Source organism: Rhinatrema bivittatum, chromosome 2 (genome assembly GCF_901001135.1).
Source record: "Rhinatrema bivittatum chromosome 2, aRhiBiv1.1, whole genome shotgun sequence".
NCBI classification, from domain to species: domain Eukaryota; kingdom Metazoa; phylum Chordata; class Amphibia; order Gymnophiona; family Rhinatrematidae; genus Rhinatrema; species Rhinatrema bivittatum.
This window is the reverse complement of record NC_042616.1, coordinates 441,155,260-441,174,818: the sequence shown is the minus strand read 5'-3', so window position 1 is coordinate 441,174,818 and position 19,559 is coordinate 441,155,260. Positions and strand designations below refer to the sequence as shown.

The window sequence follows — 19,559 nt, the reverse complement described above, 5'->3', positions numbered from 1 at the left end:
ATGTGTGAATACCACAAAAAAGTGGAGTACAGTGCAAACACATTCATAATAAATCATAAACTGACGTGTATTGCTAGAATGTTCAGGAGAACCATTGTAAATAAAAGTTCATATAGTATAGTAGACAAAATGCCAAACATTCTTTCATTTAACGAAACAAGCATTGTTAAATCATTCAGGTTGAAAATGACATTCAACGAAGTTTCTAGGAAAAACAACAGACATAAATATAACAAGGAACTTATTAAGGAACAAGAAATCTAAAAGAGAAAACAAAACAGAGGACATACCAAGGCTTACTTCACTACCAAGCGCAGAGTGTGTGCAAAGCACTGAATGTTCTGAAAGCTCCCATCGGACATTGCCTTTACCATGTTTGCAACATTGTATGTGACAAAGAACCCTGCCTAAAGATTCCTGGCTCTCTGGTGTAGCTGCCAGCTCTCCAGCATGTCTCTGATGCATGACAGAGTATTGGCCGAGGTATGGGCCTCATCCATCAGGTGGGTGTGTAGTAAAGCTCACCTGCACCCTGATACTTGGTCACTAATAGAGCTGCTGCCTGCCCCTGCCTCAGCCAAGTCCCACCAGTGTGCTGTCAGGGAGAGGGAAGAGTGTGCAGCATTCATGGTGGTCCAGATATCGCAGGTGAAATGTACACTCCCCTCTGCCTTAGCTAGCAGTGCATGGATTTGTCTGCGACACTGGTTGTACAGGCTGGTGATGACCTTTCTGCTAAATGTGGTCCTGGAAGGGACTTTGTAATTTGGAGCTAAGACCTGTAAATATGTGATGTAAACTCTACTGCCTCCTTGCAAATATGTGCTGTTAACTATATTATATTTTTATTATAATCATATCCCAGCCCCCCTACCTTCCTTTAGTTCTTGTGTTCCCTAACTTCCCTTTAACCCTAGCATTACTTGTTCTTACTGTTACTTGTTCCTTGTAAAGCCCGTTGCTAGTTTTGTTCTTTGTAAACCGACGAGATGTTCCCAACGTACGTCGGTATATAAATGCCATCAAATAAATAAATAAATAAATAAATAAATAAATAAATAAATAAATAACCCCACATTCCCCACTACCTGCAAGGGCTGGTCATCAAGGGCAATCATTTCCCCAGTGCTCCTGGTTAAAACTTTTGAGGCTGCCTGTCTCCTTCCCCGGGCTAGCACTATCGAACACCACCCCATTTCCTCCATGGTGGGTTATCGCTTCTGACACATGGCAGGGAGCTGCTGACCTGCCACCTGACTGCTGGAAGGGGCTGAGGTCATGGGATGACTCTGCTCCTGTTCATCAACTCTACGCTGCTTGGAAAAAGGGGTCCCCTGACTGGTACTGCTACCATCCCCAGATGTCAGTACTATTGGGTGTTGCTTCTGCATATGATGCATCATTTCAGAATTAGTTAGATGGCCCACTTCCTTACCTCTGCTAATAACCCTGGCATAGTAATTATACTGAGCAAAACTCAGGTCCTCCCTCACTTTAAAGTGGCTCCAGATCACATATTTCTTTTGTGATCCCTTCTCTATAGCCTTCGGGGTGTATGCTGGCGCTGGATTTGAAGAAGTGGGTGCACCCTGAGAAGCAATGCCAGGAGCATCATAGAAACATAGAAATGATGGCAGATAATGACCAATAGGCCCATCCAGTCTGCCCAGCAAGCTCCCACATACTTTCCCATACTTAGCTGTTTCACCGACGACCAACTTCAGGGCCCTTGTTGGTAACTGTTTGATTCATATTTCCTACCACCTCCTGCCATTGATGCAGAGAGTAATGTTGGAGTTGCATCAAAGGTAAGCATAGGGCTTAATGGTTAATGGTAGTAACTGCTGCATCAGTCACACTCTCTGCCTGCACTGACTGCTCTTCCTCATCATCATCACCCATTTCCTCTCTCTCCTCCAGTACTGAAGTGGAGGCTAAGACGGAACTAACTAATCCTCCTAAACCTTCTTCAGCTATTATGTCTTCCATTTCTGATGAAGGGAATCCCATGCAAGATGATTCTTCATCAGAATCAGAAGCAAACAGTGACTGTGCTACATCGTCAGTGCTATCTAGAGTATGCTGTCGCACTGCTGCTTTTGGGTCTCGCTCTTTTGCTTTTTCCACTACCCCAAATGCCTTGGATGGCTCAGCCTCCAAAACAGGGTCAGAAACAGTTGGTGGTAGTGTATCATCTTTAAATTTAAGTTTATTTCTGGCTGGAACTGCATGCCCCTCCAGAGATTTTGGATTACAACATGTCCCTTTTTAACTTTAATGGGGGACTGCCTCTTGAAGGGTCTCCTTTGCCAGTGCCAATCACGTGACGTATACCTTTCCCTGACATCATGGATTTTAATGGCACTGCCTACTGGGGATTTGGATTAAAATAATTATTTATTTATTGGTTGTACTGAACACCACTGTACCAATATATGAGTGTGGTAAACTACACACACACTCAGACACACAGTGCATTGTCTTGCTGTAGACTACAACTGAGACTGCTCTATGTGCACAAAAACTGAATCTCCAGATAAAAGACTGGAAGCCTCAGCCTGCCTACTCCTGCTGTGAGTCTGCAAGCCAAATTCCTACAGTACTCACTATGATGCTGCTTGTAGTTGATCAATGCCCACTGCCAGACAGCCACTGCAACATCTCCCACCCATACCACCCAAACCCTGCCTGCAACCTACCTCAGGGAGGAAAGATCAGCAGCAAAATGCCACTGCTGGCAGCTTATCTCAGTGGGTGAGACAGAGGAACAGTCTGAGTGCAGTTAAAAAAGTTCAGTAAAAAAACGCCTGGCTGCCTGGCAAAGCAGCAAAAAAGGAGAAAAATATTTTTCAGCAATAGCTCTGATTTCCAGCAATTGAATAGAGAATTGAGATACTCTGAGAGAGCTCAATCAGCAAACAACATTCTCAGATAGAACCCAAGAAGAAAATGCACTATGGTACACTTGCAAAAGGTAGAAAAAACACCAGGATCAGCATCACAAAGCAGCGATTGGCTGAAATAAAAAAATGCATCGCTCTGATATGTTGGCATTCTGCTCTCCTTGCCAACCTGTCTGACCCACTCTATGGCAGGTCTGTGAGGTCACTTATGACTCACAGGAAAGGGCTGGTTGCTATGGATACTCCCACATGGCCTTCTCCTATTGCAAAAGGCTGCTAAGAAAGCACTGTGAACCAAATGAATGAAACTAATCTGATATGTTTCATTCGTGGGGGATCATCATTCATATCACGGTCCCATGAATGAAACAAATAGGGACCTTTTTTGTTGTGGATGAGACATTCATTGTAAAAGAATGCACATCCCTAATCTGTGATTACTAATATCATGTCTTTTGAACAGTGCTAACAAAGGACTAATCAGCCTTGATTATTTCATAATGAAGCCAATTTTTTGGGTTAAGAAAATAAATTATACAGTAAGTTCAGATCTTGAGATCTACCCTTTCTGGTTTCTTCTTGGTTTCTGAGATAATGGATATTACTGTAGAAAGGTGCATGTGTTCTTGTAATGACTGAGATCATGGCATCCATTACAGAAATATCTGTGATTTGAATGAAGAATGTTATGAGATATGTTTTAACCTTTGGAAAAGGCTAGATAACTAAGACTTGTACAAAATTGAATATTTTTGTGGCATTAAGTTGCTATGAGAGAGCCAGGGAACTAACACTCTCACAAAGTGGAATCAGCAAAGCTAGAAGAAAGGAACTTTTACTTCACAAACAACTTTAGGGCAAAATATAGTCAGTCCAGATCCCCAGCCTCAGTAAAACAAAATAAAACACTTCCTGGCCTCTGGCCCATTGGCCATTTACACAGAAGCATGTACAGAGGTTTGAAACAACCATAGGACATTTTAAGTTAGCTCAGACAAAGATCTACCCGCTAATATCTTAGGGTTGAATGTCTACAGGAGGCAGGACTGGAAAAGACCTACCTTGAATGTCAGGGCTGAGCAATTAAAGAATATAGCACTGTCCTGATCCTTTTAAAACCATCAGAGTTTACGTAATTCCATGAGCCCAGGCCTGGGTTAAATGCATTCCCAGAGAGACAGTCATAGCCAGGTATTATATCAGCCTAGTTGACAGTAAAGGGACAATTTATTGAGGGAAGGGCTTCTCTCACTGCTACCATTTTGTAGCTGGCTTACTTGGCTGTCTGGGTTCAATACATATGCTCTACTGTACCTTTGCTGTACCCAATCACTCCAGAAGTCCTCTGGAAGAGAAATATTTTTTTTCTAGGAGGGAACAGGGTGTGGCTGCATGAATCAACAATTTCCCTTGTAGTCTTATCTTTCTGGCTGCCTGTTTTTCATAAGGCAGGATTCTGGGAGCCTCTTCCTGCTAAGGTTAATAGGAATGAGGAATCTGTTCCTTCATAACTGCCATTTAAGCTTTGAGGAGTTTGACTAGCTAGCACTTTCATGAACCCCCATCTTTTCACTGCTATGGTGGATGTCACAGTATATAATGAACAGATAGCAGTTAATTTATGTCCCACTGTCCATTACATTTTTATTTTAGGAAAATGCAGTGTCACTTTTTTATAAATTTTATGGGAGTGCACAGTATTCAATGACTACTCATAGCCTCAAATTCAAGTCTTTGTCAAAATTTATTCATTCATCTATAAATTCAGGAAGAGATTTCCTAATTAGGGGGAAAGCCAGGATGCTTAACTTGCTCTCCATGTCCTTCCATTTACTGTATTTTATTAGGAAAAAGAAAATCCTTCCTCTGAATTTTTTGTAAAGAACTTGCTCATGACAATCCTTGATATCTTCATTGGGGGAGTAGAAACCACCAGCACAACTCTGAAATATGGATTTTTGGTTCTTTTAAAACACCCAGAAATAGAAGGTAAAAGCTAAATACAAAGACAATTTATATTAAACTTACTATTGTTAACTGCTTGTAATTGTTTCACATAATTGTGCAAGTATATTTAGGCTGATCTTCCTCACTGTATTATTGAGAGTGTGGCAAGAAATAATCCAGCACAGGTAGTGGTGAACTGAAAAATCTGTTGCCAAGATTTCATTATAAATTCAATTAGGAAACAGTATTAAAAGTACTAGCTGAGACAGAGAAAGAAATATACATCTATTTATCTATGTGACTTTTAGCATATATATATATATATATATATATATATAAGCTTACATGTTTCCAAAGGATTAGCCTCACCATCACATCCAGAGCTCTCTCCCCCTCTCTCCCTCTCACTGTCTCTCCTTTTACACTAAAAAATACTTGTGAAAGCAGCGATGTTCCCTCCCTCTGATTTCTTATCAAATCTCAAGTGCAGCTGTGTGACCTTCACTTTCTCATTTTATTTATTTATTTAGCATTTTTATATACCGACTTTCCAATAACAGAATTACTGATCAATTCGGTTTACATTCTAAACAATAACAATGACAAGTACATGTCTTACAATGAACAGGTCAATAGAACTTGGATACAGATATATGGGGTTAACAACATAAAGTAAATGAAACGGAGCCTAATGTAGGCTAGAAAAACTCATCACAAACCTAGTGGAATAACTAAAAAAAGCAGACTCTTGCCTGTTTGTAAACATTTTACAGTACAAGACTGTACATAGGAGTTCACTCAGAGGTTGGCCTGTGGCCGTCAAGCTAGTTTGTGTCTAGTTGAAAACTCTGAATCCATTCGGCCTAACCTTTATATACATCCTCATCCAAAGTAACAAAACATGACTCCAACACTCACACACACACACACACATATGTTCATTCGGACACACTCCCTCTCTTATACACATGCCCTGCAACTACCCTACATATGAAAAGGTAGCACTGGAACACCAATATACTTCCTATTAGGAAAACAAAACAAGCCAGGCTGCTATAGATCCGTACACAAAAACTACAAGCTAGAAGAATACCTCATCTCAGTTATACATGCAGAACAAAGACAGAATCTCACTAAATACAGAATAAACACCATGGAAACCACAACAAGCCAGATGCAACAATGTAAAAACAGAATCACCAGAATTTCTCATAAAACTATAGGATAAAAAAAATATAAAAATTCAATCATAACAGTATAATCATAATAATAAAAATAATATTTCAAAACAGCTGATGAAAAGATCATCTAATAATTAAAAACTATATAAAAATATTTAAAATTGTCCTAAACACCACAAAATAATTTTAAAACAGTATGCATATCAAATAACACCCACTCATTAAAACTAGTAAGGGAATAAATATTCTCCTCTCCATATTTGGGAACTTTTGATTCCAGTCATTCTGAGAATGTTTTTGATTAGTTGGGGGTGAGGGAGTATGCACAAAATTTCTCTTCTCTCTTCTATAAAGAACTCTCATTCTCATACACACACTCTCTCATATGAGAATGTGCTTGTGAATGAGCATTCACAAGCACATTCTCACATCCACATGCTCACTAGCACACACCCTCACTTTCAGATGCTCAAAGACATGCTCCTGCACACATACACAGACACACATGCTCTTAGAGGCTCTCTGACACACGCATGCTGTCTTACTTACACTGTCTCTTATGCTCCCACACATGCTCCCTCACACATACACATGCTCCCTCAGATGCTCACATTTACTTTCAGATTTTTATTTATTTAAATTTTTTATAATCCACTTTTCACACTTTTTTGGCACTTCAAAGCTGATTACACATGTGCATCCACACAGACATACATATTCTCAGACACTCTCTGACACACTCTCCCTCTGTCACACATTCCCACACATGCTACCTATCCCAAAAATGTGCTCTCTCATGCTTCTTCCCTCCATAAAACAAACAAAATATGTTTATTTACTTTGGTGGTCAGGGAGGGAGGATTCAATAAGCATAGTGCCTTCAAAATAACTGGATCGAGGTTGGCTCATGCTCATGATCAGAAAGTGGTGTGTTTTGGTGTGGAAAGGGGCTGGATGGCCCCGATGGTGGGGTTTTTTTTATTATTATATTTTGCCATGGGCCCAGCATGAGGGGAGCCAGCAGTTGAGGGCAATAGTGAGGCAGGGATGGAAGGTCCCTGGGCTGCCTCCCATCTGCACTCTAAGACAAAGGAAAAGGCAGGTGTGAGGAGAGCAGTGGCAGTAGCTACTGCTGTCGCTGCATAGGAAACATGCTGCTACAGGATCTGATGGTGGTTGTAGAGGCTCTGCAGGCACATGGCTCCTGGGACCAACACACCAACCTCATGATTGCTTCCACTCCACTGACAGCGGTGACTGCTGAGTCACCAACATCGATCCTCATGCTTTCCTGGCCCTGCCATGCTGAACAGATGGTGCACAGTGCAGTGCAATCCTGTCCTGTGCCATGTGCCATGTGCCATTCTGCACCAGACCAGATGCTTTGACTTCCTTCTAGGCCAGGGCTTACCCATGTGCCGCTACTGAATTCACCTCTATACAGATTCCTTGTTACGAGCACGGAGGTGCGGTTGGTTCTGACGGGAGATGTGAGCCCTTGGATTGCCACGCCATTCAGGGAGGAGCCCCGAGAGCGCAGCAAAAGTTGAGCCAATGCAAGCACGGGCAAACAAGAAACAGAAGAAGGCTGAAGTGAGACAAGGAGACTGAAGGTCTGACCCTCTACCGGACCTGCACGCCCCAAGAAGACCAGCAACGCAATGTTGGTCAATGAACAGTCCTCCAACCGTTCCAAGCCCTTTTGGACCTGCCACTGGGTAATGGGAGGACGAGGGCAGATGGAGGCCTTGCAACATGGAAGACTCTTGGACGAAGACATAGGCAAAGATTCTTGAATGTAGACATAGGCGAAGACTCTTGGAAATAGATATAGGCGAAGATTCAGGCAAGGACTTTTGGATGAAGGTTCAGGAGCAAGATACTGCAGACAAAGATATACAGGAGCAAGATCAAGTACTGGGTTGAGACTGCGATGCAGCACGCCCTACACATCCCACCCGCGGGGCTGGTCACGGGCCATACTGGGCTCGAAGCAGGCTCTAGACGAGGTGTGGAGTAGATGAGACTGGAACATGGCGAAGATCCTGAAGAGGCCTGCACCGGGGCACGCCCTACACAGCCGCCCATGGCTGGTAGCAGACCATGCTGAAGCAGAGCAGGTTCAAACAGAGCCTTAGGCATGACGGGTGAAATGCAAGGAGCACCGAAGACAAGGAGAGGACACAAGCTTAGGATACAGGATACAGGATTCTCCGACAACTTGGGATTCAAGAGACATGGGACAAGCAGAAGTCTTCCGGAGGCTAGAACTGCGGAGATGAAGATGGCAATGTGCCATGAGGCATCCTACACAGCTGGTCATGGACCACAACAATGGCATGCCGTGAAAGTGGAAATTCAGGAACCAAGGAACTGGAGGCAGAGGTGAAGACAAAAGCATCAGGAAGGAACATCAGACATCAGGAGGTATGGACGAAGGACATCAGGAACACGAAGACATCTGGAGGCACAAACGAAGGACATCAGGAATATGAAGATGAAGCCGTCAAAGCAGGAGAAGACCACAGAGGACCTGGACCAAAGAAAGGATACAGACGACCATGAAGCCCGATCTGAAGGCACTGGATGAAGGAAGGCAGGGCCCTTTTATAGGGCTGAAGCAGGAAACAGTCATCACGTGGGGCCTGGGGCATATCCGGCCATGGGCCCTTTAAATAACATGAAGAGGCACGAGCCGGCACCTAGGAGGAGGCCCTGAAGAGAAGCAGGACCCTGGACAGCAGCATCCTCTGCTGCGCAGGCGAAGGAGCAGGTAAGCAAGCGTCGGGTCAGCCTCCAGGCTACGGAATGACGTTTGAATGGCAGCGGCTTTCCCCTGCCGCTCCAGGAAGATCTCAGCGATGGCTCTATGCCGCGAGATGATGATTCTGGGCGCGACCATCCAGGCCGTAACAGCGCGTCAACAGCGGAAGCCTCCAGGCCGCAGGATAAAGGCCGCAGCACTGGCAGCGGGTCCCGGCTGCATAGGGGTTCCCCTCTGCAAAAGGCTAAACTTCAGGGCGGCACCGGGCCGCGAAGACAGCACAACTGAAGAGGTGAGAGGCTTGTTCGCTGAGGGTGGCTGCACGGCAGGATTCTTAACATTCCTCTTAGTGGTGGAAGAGAGAGCGGAGGGAATGAGAGTGTGGAAGTTGTCACCTGGAGGGGAGAATGAGTGTGAGGGAGTCCTGGGTCTGCAAGAACCTGCAGATAAACTTACGGCTGCTGCTGCTGTTAACTTATATCAGGCAGGCAGTTGCACTAAGAGTGTCCCATCAGCCATTGAAGCCTAAACCACAGTGCTCTTCCACTTATTTTGTTGACTCCACAAACTCTTTAATTTTCTGCTGGGTTCTGCCCTGCTGCTGATGTGGTTGGCAAGTTCCTATTGGTTCTGAAAAGAATTGGGTGGGCCTGAGCAAAAGGTGGGTGGGTAATGGCCCATCCAGACCCATCCATGATACATTATGTGCAGTGGATCAATGTTGAGTTCAGTTCAGTTCAATGCAGATGATCTAGATTTGATTCCAGCTGAGGATCATCATTGTAAGAACTGGATGCTGAGTGGGAAGAAGGAAACAATGAGGCCTAGTGACCCTCGGATGACTTTGGGGACTCCTGAAGGGAAAGAGGTGGATACATTTTTTAAATGGAGAATTGGAAGGGAGTATCAGCCTTCAGCTATTACATCTCAGGAGGAAGGGGGGCTTGGCAGGAGTATTGTTTTAGAGATCAGTATGTGAGGTGAAATTATCTTAGCTTGCTATCAGGTGCATGGATAAAGGGAGGGAGGAGGATCAGCACTGGGGAACTATGCATTCTTTGGCCTGACCCTAAGAACTCCATATTCAGCTATTGGGTGACTAGGAAACTTATCCAGCTGACTTAGCTGAAATATTCAGTGGCATGTGTTGCGCTCGCCAGCTGCAGGAGGCTGCTACCAGCATCCCTCACCTCAGGCACCAGGGAAGCCACTCAAGCACCTCACGTTTGTGCGGTCTCCTGGCTCTCGATGGGCAGTCCCTCCATGTTCCTCTTCCCGACCAACCGCACCACTGCCGATGCCGACATCACACTGGCCCCTCCAGGCACGTGCACGATCCCTCGAGGCTCTTAAAGGGCCAGCAGCGGGAAAACCTCCTGCAGCCCCCACCAATGATGTTAGGACAAGGGACTATTAAACCCTTGCCTGACCACCAGGACCTCGCCTCGGCAACGGGTCCTACTCTTCCAGAGTGCGAGTAGTGACTTCTGCTTCCTGCTCCCTGTTCCTGAATCCTGTTCCTGGTTCCTGTGTTCCTGATTCCTGCTCCCAGTTCCTGGTTTCTGGTTCTTGTCCTTGCTCTTCACTCCCCTCAGACTGTTTTCCTGGCTCTGACTCTGCTTTATTCCCAGATTCTGCCTGTCTTCCCCCTGCCCTGACATCTGTCTGTTCTCCGACTCTTCTTGTTCGCCGCCTGCCCTGACTCTTGGACTGTGCCTGGCTCCTCTTGTCTGCTGTCTGCTCTGACCCCTGATACTTCTGACATCACTCTAACCTCCTTCCTTTTGGGATTGTTATCTTCGAGAGACCCGCGCCTAAGTCCTTCCAGCCCTGGGACCCAAGGGCTCAACCTGCATGGAACGTGGGCTGATATAGTTGAAGGTCCTTTAAGGTCTTCTCTCCTGAAGCTGCCTCCTGATGACAAGGAGTTACGGACTCCATGGGATTTTAGGAGAGTGTGCTGTGAGCAGAACTATCTCAGTCCCATCCAGTTTAGGGAAGCTTGGGTACATCCCAGAATATGGATAGGAAAGGAATCTTGGTTCTTCCCTGCTACATTTTTTTCCTGGAATACCATAAATCAGTCCAGACCTCACCCATTTAAGAAAGTCTGCTCATATTAGACTATCATGGTACAGAATTGCTTATTGGGTTTAATAGTGCTTTATTTCATGATTATGGAGGCTCTGAGCACAGAGTTATGAGTTGGGGCTCTGTCTTGCTCCTGCTTAGGGGGTTGAAGGTCTCAGTTATTTTTATAGTATATCTCATCTTGACTTGGGCACAGGTCATACTGAGGAACTGTAGGTGGCACAGTAGGTTAAGCAGCAGGGTCAGTAAAGCTTTTCTCTCTATCTCCATCTGCTGGCAGGGAGGCAAAACTCAGGAGTCTGGACTGATCTGTAGTATTCCAGGAATGAAAATGAGCAAGTAAGAAGAAATTTCCTTTCTCATATCTTTCCAAAGTCTTCTGAAATATCTTAGATATCCTTCTGAAAGCACATGTGTGCACTCTCTTCTCATATGCATCTCACTTGGGGAATAACACTGTTGCTGTTGATTCAATACTTTTAACTTCTTCCATCTAGAAAAAGGGCAGGAATCCTTTTCCTCTCAGATGACTCCTTTACTCCTCAGGCTCTTCCTAGGTGAAAGATGCCATTCCTCCAAGTAGCTTGGACTCTGATTCCCAGATACCAAGATCACTCACCTCCAAGTGGAACAAAAATACTTTGACTCAAAAGGGGATAAAACAGACAGGAAGAATGAAAAAACTTCCTAGCTTCCAAACAGAGAAGGTAGTCACTGAAGATAGATAATTCAAAATTGAAACTCAGCTGCATGGAGTCATCAAACAGGTCTATCCCCTGAAGAAGTGATAAAACACTGCCAGAATCTTCCCAACCCCCTCATCTAACCTTACTCAGTGATGCCTCAGCCCTCTGTGAAGGGGTGCCAAGGATCTCACAGGGCAGGTCTCCAAAACTTGACTTAAAAAAGTAAAAATCAATGAAAAATAAGTCAGGCTGACAATCTGACCCAGAGAGTTATCTGAAAGGATAACTAAAAAACCCACACCCTAAGATGGTGCCTGGAGGTGATAAGAAGCTAGAGCATACCATCTGCAGTCTCCCACATGGGGAGAGCAAAAATACACTCTTAACTAAATCTTTCTGATCCTCCCCAGCAAATTTGTACACTCCTTTGGTAAGGAAACCAAGGGTTCATTACCATATCGTCAACAGCAAAACAAACTCTCTCCAGTAGCAGGTACTTTGTGGAGCAAAACAAAACCCTGCAAATGTCATACTCATCAACTTTATAGTAAGCCTACCATACCATTACATTATTAACTCCCATGACAAAAAGAGCAGCAATCCTACTTATGAAAAACAAACATTGCAAATGTTACTAAATGCATTTCAACAGAAATAAATCTCCTATTGTGAGGTACAGCCTGGAAAATATAACAAACTGAACTGCTATAGATCCATGCACAGAAACTCGAACACCACACACTGGAATTCCTCACCTCTGTCACACTTTGAAAGCAAACAAATCCTCACCAAATACAAACTAAGCAATCTGTTTATTAACATGTTTTAAAACTAGCAGATGAATGCACTGTACCAGCTGTTTCATCATAGCCAGTAGATCAGGCTTTAATGCTTGACGTACTAAAATAATGATATTATATATCAACATTAACACAACTACATTATACAATGCAGCCAAACTAGGTAACTCTTGTGTTATGCTCAGGCTTGTGAACCCTTGGGCCGACGGGAGGATGGAATACCGTGGGATGATGGTCCGTAGGTTCTCCCGTCGGGTGGCGAGGCAGGAACAGAAGACATGACCAGCTGACCCTCGGCACAGGAGACAGAGGCGATTGTGGAGGCAGATGAAGAGTCGTGAGGTGAATAAAGGAAGAGTGTCTTCGGTACTGGAAGTCCGTGGTCCCCCCAGGAGGAGCCCGTAGGGACCCGGACCGCTGGGACTTAGGTGGACCTTTGAGAGATCAAGAAGTTCAGTGCAAGGGCTGACTGGAGCTTCACCCCTGGAAGCCCGCGGTCCCCCCGGGAGGAGCCCGTAGAGACCTGGGCCGCTGTGACTTAGGAGGGCCCTTGGAGACGATGGTCAAGAAGGAGTCCGAGGTCAAGTGCCAGAGGGTCGTCGCTTACCAGTCCGAAGTCACACACCGAGGGATCACCACTTGCCAGTCCGAAGTCACACACTAGAGAATCACCGCTTGCCAATCCGAAGTCAATACCAGGAATCACTGCTAGCCGATCCGAAGTCAATACCAGGAATCACCGCTAGCCGATCCAAAGTCAGGATCCAGGAACTCCAAGACAAGACAGGAACGAGGATCCAAAGTACAGGGAGACTTACCGAAGCAAGCAGACCTGACGAACGAAGGACGTTGCCAAGCTGAGGAATGAGCAGAGGAAGTCTTCTTTTATACTTCCTCTGCTCTGGCTCATAGGCAACAACTGAACCTGGTTAAAGGGATCATGTCCCTTTAAAGCTAATGAGGAGGCACGGCCTCGTGCCTAAAGATGATGGCGGCCATCTTGGATTTCCTCCGCGGAGGAAATGCAGCCGGACGCCGCGAGGGAGGAGCAGGGATGGCTCCCCACCCGGTGGCCAGGGCAGGAGCCCGCGCCGAAGCGGCAGGCATCGGGTCAGGGGTTTCCCCCAGAGTTCCCGCGGTGGGTCGCTGTCACGGGTAAGGTAGGGGGCCGCGCTCGTGGCCTTCCACGAGCACGGGACACAACATCATGTTTATAGTTCTCACACACCCAAAGCAAATGGCCAGTTAGCACAGGCAAGCCTCCCATTTGCAGCCTGAATGTCGAAATTGGATTCAAGGCTCCTCCAGGCTCCACTAACTCCCCAACTTGAAAGAAAATTGAGCATTTAAGTGCCCATATCCTCCATCTCTACTTCCTAACATATCAAATTTAACCTTTAGATCCTCATTCCTATCAAGTCAAACAGGGACTTTTGGACCCCATATACTCCAGCCACCCTCATACCCAACTCGCTTACTACAAATGCGTAAATAAACCATCACCAGCAGGAAGGAGACCGATTCTGTTCTGCAATAGTGCTCGAAAATCCAAAAGAGTGCCATTGACTCTCAGAGATGCATATCAAGGCAGGTTGGGAATGCCAGGAGGAAAGATAAAGTACATTGCTTTAAGAAGTTTCCAAAAATCATCTTGTTCATCACAATCTCTTTTATTCTTTCTTTGTTTTTTTTACCCTCCTTTTTGTAAACTGGCCCTTCCAGACATATTATGATTGTTATCATCCAATAGTTATTTTTGAAACTAAATCACATATATTTTTTATATCATTTACTAAGCAGTGTTAGGAATTTACAGCATGGTATTGGTAATGTGTTTACCATGCTGTAAATGTCTTAATTTATTTATTTATAGAAACGTCTACTCGTCTTACTTACTAGACTATCTGTTCTGTGTGGATAACAACAAAATATATACATAAAATACCAATAACAGTACAATAATTAATACAACAACCAATAAAAAATGCATAAAAAACAGACAAGCAATTTCAATCATCTAATACATATAACATATATAAAACAGAGTGTAACAGAAATAAAATGTTATTAGTTACTAAGACCTCTTAAAAGCTTATTAAATAAGAAGGTCTTTAATGTTTATAGTGAGAAAGAATTGAAGTTCTGAAGGCAGCTATTCCAGAGAACAGGGGCAATAGAAGAAAAGACTGACAACTGATTATTTTCAAATGTATGGTTTTAACACCTGTTATTAACAATAAACGATGGTTAGCAAATGGAAAAGTGTGCAATAACATAGCTAACAGTATTTCAAACACCATGCCTTATGTCCCTGCACCCTCAAAAAAAAACAAAAAACAGCATAGTATGGGTGTTAAAATGAGTTGCTTTTCATGCAAATCCATGCAAACCAGCTCATTAGCAGAATATATGATGCAAATCAAATAATGCAGATTACTACATAATTTGCATTATTTGAATGACAGTTACTGTGTAGTAACTTTCCTTGGGAGCATCAGGAAGTTAATGCAAGTTCCAGTGCCACTGCACTCTAGCCTTTGTGTCCCCCACCCCCACCCCCCCTCAGCAGAGTATCAAAATGAAGGTGGGTCTCATGAGAGTCCCTCTCTCCCTGCTACAGGATTATGTGGTATAAGTGTAAAAACAGAAGGTTTAAGTAAATGGGTGGTAGTCTATCCCATCCCCAAGCTCTCCCCCTTTGTTAAACAATGATCCACCAGGCCTCTTTCACCTTCCCCCAACTTCCCAGTACCCCAGTACACTTACTGTTATTCCTGATAACCTGGTGCTGAAGGCTGCAGTACCCTCTATACATCCAGGCCTAGGAACATTATATCCAAAATGGCACCAGCTGGCTTGAATCATTTGGATATGACATCCCTGATCCAGGATCCATAGATGGGTCTACAGCCTTTACTACTAGACCACCAGGGATAAAAGTAACCAGAATGGGGTACAGAAGGTATGAGGGCATCTGGGTGGATAATTTTTTGACAGAAAATGGAGGGTCTTGGGGATGGGGAGAGGCTACTATCACCTCACTTATACCTTTTCATTATATTCTTATCACATAATCCAAAGGTGGAGAGGAAGGATAAGGGTGGGCTTATGACAGCCCTACTGATTATCATCCTGTGCTCTGGGTCCTGCATCACACATTCTTTCTGGGCTCAGCTAAGTTGCATGGAAAATACCGTGGATTCACAAATCTGCATACTCATTACCACAGATTAGTGCAGTATGTATGTTAACCTGTTGTTGTGCCCGTCGGTCACAGACGGCTGCGCCCTCTGTTGCTCACCTTTCTCCTGCTTGACTCAGTCTCCATGGGCAAGATGGCTGCCTTCGCTTCCACATGCCGAACCCTCCAGTGTCCCCGGAACGGCATGGGCGATTGTGTTCACATCTTTCTCCAGGGATCACATAAGGCACGCGCGCACTGCCTCCTCCTTTACGTGCGTCATGGAGGGAACCTCGGGGGCGTCCTCTCCGCATGATGTCATGGATTCTGGATATTTAAACTCCCTTTGCTATACCAGCTGAGTTAGCAAGGATTCCTTCCTGCAACTTTGCCTTGTTACCAAACGCTTCCGCTCTGTGTTCTTGCTCCGGATGACTTAGGTACCCTCTCCTTGGGGGCCTTGCCTCGTTCCTATCTACTCTTCGGGGTTACCAGCTTCCAGCAAGGATGCCTAATGTATCCGTTCCTCGGGAGCCTTGCTCCGTCCCAGACCTGGGACAACACCTTCAGAGATCCTCCTCTGCTGGCTAAGGATCACTGCCCATTCCTCGGGTCTACCAACTATATTGCAGAACAATAAAAACTTGCCTTCCACTGTGTCCATTACTGCTAGAGCTAGCCTATCGCTACAAGTCCCCACTGGGCTCCGCCCTGTGGGACGTGTCATCTCTTGCAGCGACCAAGTACCCATGACTCAATGTCTAAACCACAACAGATTGCTAACTCCATGGACCCGGCTCAGCTCTCAACCCTCATTCCTGGCTTGGACTAACAGATCTCCAAGCAACAGAAAAATCTGGAGACACTAATCATCGCTTCAACCAGATGAATGCTTGACTGAATACGCCAACAGCTCCAGAGAAAGACTCCTCTCCAAAAGTGGTTGCTGTTCATACCACTGTACCATTACTAGTACCTACACGCTTTTCTGGTGATGCCCTGATGTTTAGGGGCTTTATTAATCAGTGCTGTATGCACTTCTCATTGCAGCCGAATTACTTTCCCAATGCTGTTTCCAAGTCTACCTATGTTATGTCGCTACTCGATGGAAAAGCCCTGGCCTGGGCTTCACCTCTTTGGGAATGCAGCGATCCTGTTCTAAGTGATCTAACTGGGTTCCAAAACCTTTTCAAATCAGTGTTTGATGACCCAGCCCATCAGACCATAGTGGGGTCTACTCTTCTGCACCTATATCAAGGAAACAAGCCTCTTCCAGACTATGTTATTGAATTTAAAACACTATCGTCTAAGCTCCACTGGGACTTGGGATACCTATGTGCTATATTCTTAGAGGGCCTCAACTCCCGTATAAAAGACAAACTTATGGCTCGTGATTTGCCAGACACCCTGGAATCTCTCATTGATTTAGCTGGAAGGACTGATCACCGGATACGTGATCGAACTCAGGAAGCAAAGAGCCCCAAGAAGCACATCACGGGAGGTATTCGTCCCAGAACTATGCATACGGCTTCAACTCAACCTTCTGCACCCAGCAAAGAGGATGAACCCATGCAGCTAGGCCGCAGCCACTTAACCTCTAAGGAGAGGTGTTTTCACACACGCATGGGCCTCTGCATGTACAGCAGTCAATCTAGCCAGGCCGTCCAGACCTGTCCTGTCTGTCCGGGAAACTTACGGACCTAGGATCCGCTGGAGGACCCTTTCTAGGTCTGACTATACCCTCTCCTCCATTCCCTGTCTCTCTCATCTCTGGGAGCCTTGAGTTTCAGATACTCACACTCGTAGATTCAGGTGCCGGAGGAAACTTTATTCTAAAAGATTGGTGGATCACTGCCAGAGAAGTCTCCCTTATTAGACAGCCCATATGCCTTCGCACAGGGGCCTTACACTCTGAGACCATCTCTTTTCTAGTCCTTGAGAAGGCCATTCACCCAATGGTGCTCAGCCTGCCCTGGCTACAAGAACACATGCCCCATTTCAACTGGGCTACAATGGCGCTTTTGCAGTGGGGACCTGGTTGCCATGACCGATGTCTATCACGAGTCACCCCTTTGCCATGTATGTCAACTATTCCATCACCACCTGGATTACCACCATAATATGCATCATTCTAGGACGTCTTTTCCAAGCAAGCAGCAGATGTTTTACCTCCACATAGAACCTTTGATTGTGCGATAAACCTCAAGTCTAACTTGGAGCCTCCCAAAGGAAGGGTATACCCCTCTTGTTATCTGAGACTGAGGCCATGTCGGCTTACCCTGTTTCCCTAAAAATAAGACAGTGTCTTATATTAATTTTTGCTACCAAAGATGCACTAGGCCTTATTTTCAGGGGATGTCTTATTTTTCCATGAAGAAGAATTCACATACCGGTATATTGTTGAACAAAAAAATGAACTCGCTCCTTGAGGGCCTGCTCTCCCTGCCTCGGTGCCTGTATTCAATACTTCTGCCTGCTGGTTTTAACTTGCTTCCTTTTCTCCATTGGGAAAAAATGAAAGGTGGAGGCTGCTGCTGACTCAAACCAAGAAAATGACCACTGATGTTACTGAATCCTGAGAGAACGGGGCATTGAGCACATTGTCCATTTCCATCCATTCTTCTCCATTCATTTGTTGATCTTTGAGAGAATGCAGAAGAAAGGAAACTCAGACTAATCTGATTAATTTGATTCCTTCCTTCTTATAGCAATTTGTATGAGATTTTATTAATCTAGATGTCCAATTATATCACCAATATATAGGGCAGTTGCTGAACAAAACAAAACAAAGCTTGCATTCTCTTCCCTTTGGGCTTGCGTGCTCACAGAATCACAGATTGACTGAAAAAGAAGAGTGACGCTCTTTATACAGTAATTTTAAAAAATGCAAGCTGCGTCTACGGTAAGAAGCGTCCGTGAAGCGTTAGGCCCGGGCAACCCATTTTACTGTATAGAGCGCTATACAGTATCCTGGGTGCGCTGGCCTAACGCTTCACGGACACGCTGGTACCGGTATCTGTCATTTCAAATGTCATTTCAAATGACATTTCAAATGACATTTGAAATGACAGGTACCAGGAAGTGGATGGTTCTCTTACGCTTGGGATTGCCAGTCCTCTCTCTTCTCCACGTCACGTCACGGGCATTGCCAGTCCTCTCTCTTCTCCACGTCACGTCACGGGCATGTGACGTCAAACGTCACATGCCCGTGACGTTTGACGTCACGGGCATGTGACGTCACGCATTGAGCAGCCCAATCGCATGTACAGGGTCTGCTTTTGCCCGTGCAGGCATCCATCTTCGCCTCCGGGAGGCAGGGGAGCCGCGATCCGTGTCCGTCGATGTCCGTCTCCGGAGGAGGGCTGTGAAAAAGTAATTCACTTTGTTGCTTTACACTGCCAGTCCTCTCCCCTCCTCCAGGAGCAAGGCTGCTTTTCGTGCCTTGCTTCGGGAGGAGAGAGGACTGGCAATCCCGAGAGTAGGATTGCCCGTCCTCTCTCCCCTCTCTTGCAACTTTTATTTTTTTTCACTTTTTTTTTTCTTTTTTGATTTTTTTCCGCTTTCGTTGCTTCGGGAGGAGGGGAGAGGACTGGGGCTGCCCCGGAGACCAGCACCCATGGACGCGGCCAGGGCAGGTGAGTGGGGGCTGGGGGAAAGTTTGCCGCCTACCCTTACCCCTCCCTCTAACGCAGGGGTAAGGGTAGGTGGTAAGTTAGCAGGTTAAACGTGCGGCAAAATGGCAGGGCGCGCGTTACTATATGGGAGGGAATACCGTAGCTAATCGTTTACATGTAATATGTGCTAGGTCTTTTTTTTTTTTATTCTTTATTTATCCATTTTTAAAAATACATAAAGAAAATTTTTTGATATGATTACATTCATTCTGGATTAAAGAAAAAAATTATAGAATATAACTCTTAGATACAGTAAACTTATATTATATCCAGTTTCTATTCATATGGAAAATTAGAACTTAAACAATAGATATCCTTCAATCATAATCATA

At 45.0% G+C, this 19,559-nt stretch overlaps 1 protein-coding gene across 2 annotated transcripts in view; it reads left to right on the top strand.

Moving 5' to 3' along the window:
• LOC115084910 (cytochrome P450 2G1-like) overlaps positions 1-19,559 on the top strand; it is a 154,088-nt gene that overhangs the window by 66,461 nt on the left and 68,068 nt on the right. For both annotated transcript variants that reach the window (XM_029590323.1, XM_029590322.1), the window contains one exon: positions 4,751-4,892. In XM_029590323.1, the coding sequence (XP_029446183.1) occupies positions 4,751-4,892 (142 nt within the window). The remainder of the gene's footprint in view (positions 1-4,750; positions 4,893-19,559) is intronic.